The sequence below is a fragment of the Austrofundulus limnaeus genome, unplaced genomic scaffold, assembly GCF_001266775.1.
Source record: "Austrofundulus limnaeus strain Quisiro unplaced genomic scaffold, Austrofundulus_limnaeus-1.0 Scaffold111, whole genome shotgun sequence".
In the NCBI taxonomy this organism is placed as follows: domain Eukaryota; kingdom Metazoa; phylum Chordata; class Actinopteri; order Cyprinodontiformes; family Rivulidae; genus Austrofundulus; species Austrofundulus limnaeus.
This window is the reverse complement of record NW_013952513.1, coordinates 214,230-216,035: the sequence shown is the minus strand read 5'-3', so window position 1 is coordinate 216,035 and position 1,806 is coordinate 214,230. Positions and strand designations below refer to the sequence as shown.

At 36.9% G+C, this 1,806-nt stretch overlaps 1 protein-coding gene across 1 annotated transcript in view; it reads left to right on the top strand.

The window, feature by feature from the left end:
- The window catches only part of LOC106521543 (structural maintenance of chromosomes protein 6), a gene marked incomplete at its 3' end in the record, with an annotated part of 65,483 nt that overhangs the window by 22,029 nt on the left and 41,648 nt on the right, over positions 1 to 1,806 (top strand). Inside the window, 1 exon segment of the mRNA XM_014014170.1 lies at positions 700 to 805. Within this exon segment, the coding sequence (XP_013869624.1) occupies positions 700 to 805 (106 nt within the window).

Genomic DNA, 1,806 nt, shown 5'->3' with positions numbered 1-1,806 from the left:
TTGGCTTTCCATGCCTTTTTACACCTCCCTTTCTGCATGTGTTCAATACTTTTTCCCTGTGCCATTCCACATTATTACAAATAACTTCATTTCTGGACATTATCTGGTGAAAATTTCATGTCATTAGCACCTCTAGTAATATATTTACTGAGAAAAATGGTGATGTGTTCAATACGTATTTTACCCACTATACAAATAACTTCATTTCTTACCAACATCTGGTGAAAATTTCATGTCATTAGCACCTCTAGTAATATATTTACTGAGAAAAATGGTGATGTGTTCAATACGTATTTTACCTGCTGTATGTTACCGCTATATGTGGTATCTAGTATTTTTTAAGGAAAAATTACGACACTGTTGTTTACCCAATAAAACTGTTTAAAAAAACAGAAAATTAAATGACTTTGGTTTTATAAAAGCAACCTGGATATAATGCTATTAGTTAATTTGAAAAATAATTGGTTAGTAAGAAAAATGTTGATTTTCAGTGCAGAATCTGGTTACTTGTACTTTAGTTTTGTATGTTTTAAAACAACCCAGCTGTCCTGTCAGGAAGAAAACTAGGCTATGTTTTTACTGCAACAGTAATACAGGAGCTGCTCTGATTTATTGATGATTTGTGAATGTTTACATACTTCTCTTGTGTCCAGCAGTGAATCAGTGCATATCTGTGCTTCCCTCTGTTTGGTGTTTCAGGTGGGAAAAGTGCCATCCTCACTGCCCTGATTGTAGGTCTGGGTGGAAAGGCTACAGTGACAAACAGAGGGGTGTCTCTCAAGGATTTTGTGAAAGCTGGTGAAAAGTAAGTCTGTGAAAAAAGTGTGTGGAGTCAGAAATCACTGTTTTTTTAAACTGGTTTTTACTTTTCCACGTTTTTCCGATCTGCGTTTTTCTTACTTTGTGCTGTTTTAGCCCAAGATATATAGGAATATTTCTCTTCCAGGTGGATTGTGCTGTGCTCTGTTGTCTTCTTAGCCTTTAAATAGCTTTATTGTTACTTTTATCATTTAAGTAAACTTTTGCTACTAAGTATCATTCTAATATTCAGCCTTTAGCTGGTTTATTTGATTCTGTAAACTTTATAGCAATGCATTTTGTAATTTAGTTTTTAACTAGCTTTCTGTTGCTTTTAGCTTCTAGCTAAACTTTTGATTCTTTTTGCCTTTACCAGCTTTTTGTTACTTTTAGCTTCCAACTAACATTTTGTTGCATTTACTAATTTTAGCTTCTAACATTTTGCTTTTTTGTTCCCCGTCACCGAGGCGGGGGACTTAGAAATGCTCTCCATCCGTCCGTTACATTTTCAGAAAGCTGTAGCTTTCACAAAGAAAGGTTAAAATACACCAAATTTGGTATGAATCATCCATGCTGCATGCCCGTCTATACCATGCGGTCATATGACATAATCTAAGGTCCACCACCTGACAACAGGAAGTGACCTTTTTTTTTTTAGCTTGGAAAGCTTCATCTCTGACCCTCAGCAACAGAACACAGATAATAAATTGAAAGTTAGCACCAAGCCATGTTGGACCTAGAACTATTAAATATGGTACACGTGTAATGTCTCAGGACCTACAGAAAAGTCTCTTGGAGTCATGGTTCAATCTCCACAGGAAGTCGGCCGTTGTGGATAAAAGCTGCCAATTTGTCTCTTTTCTTGCACATGTATCTGAGCTAACTCTCCATACACAGGGCTCTAGAGTGCGACTAATTTGGTCGCAAATGCGAACTTGTTTTTTAAAAGTGCTCCTTAAAAATATTTCCGATCGCACTGGTGCGCCCAGTCGTTCCCCGGGGGGGGGG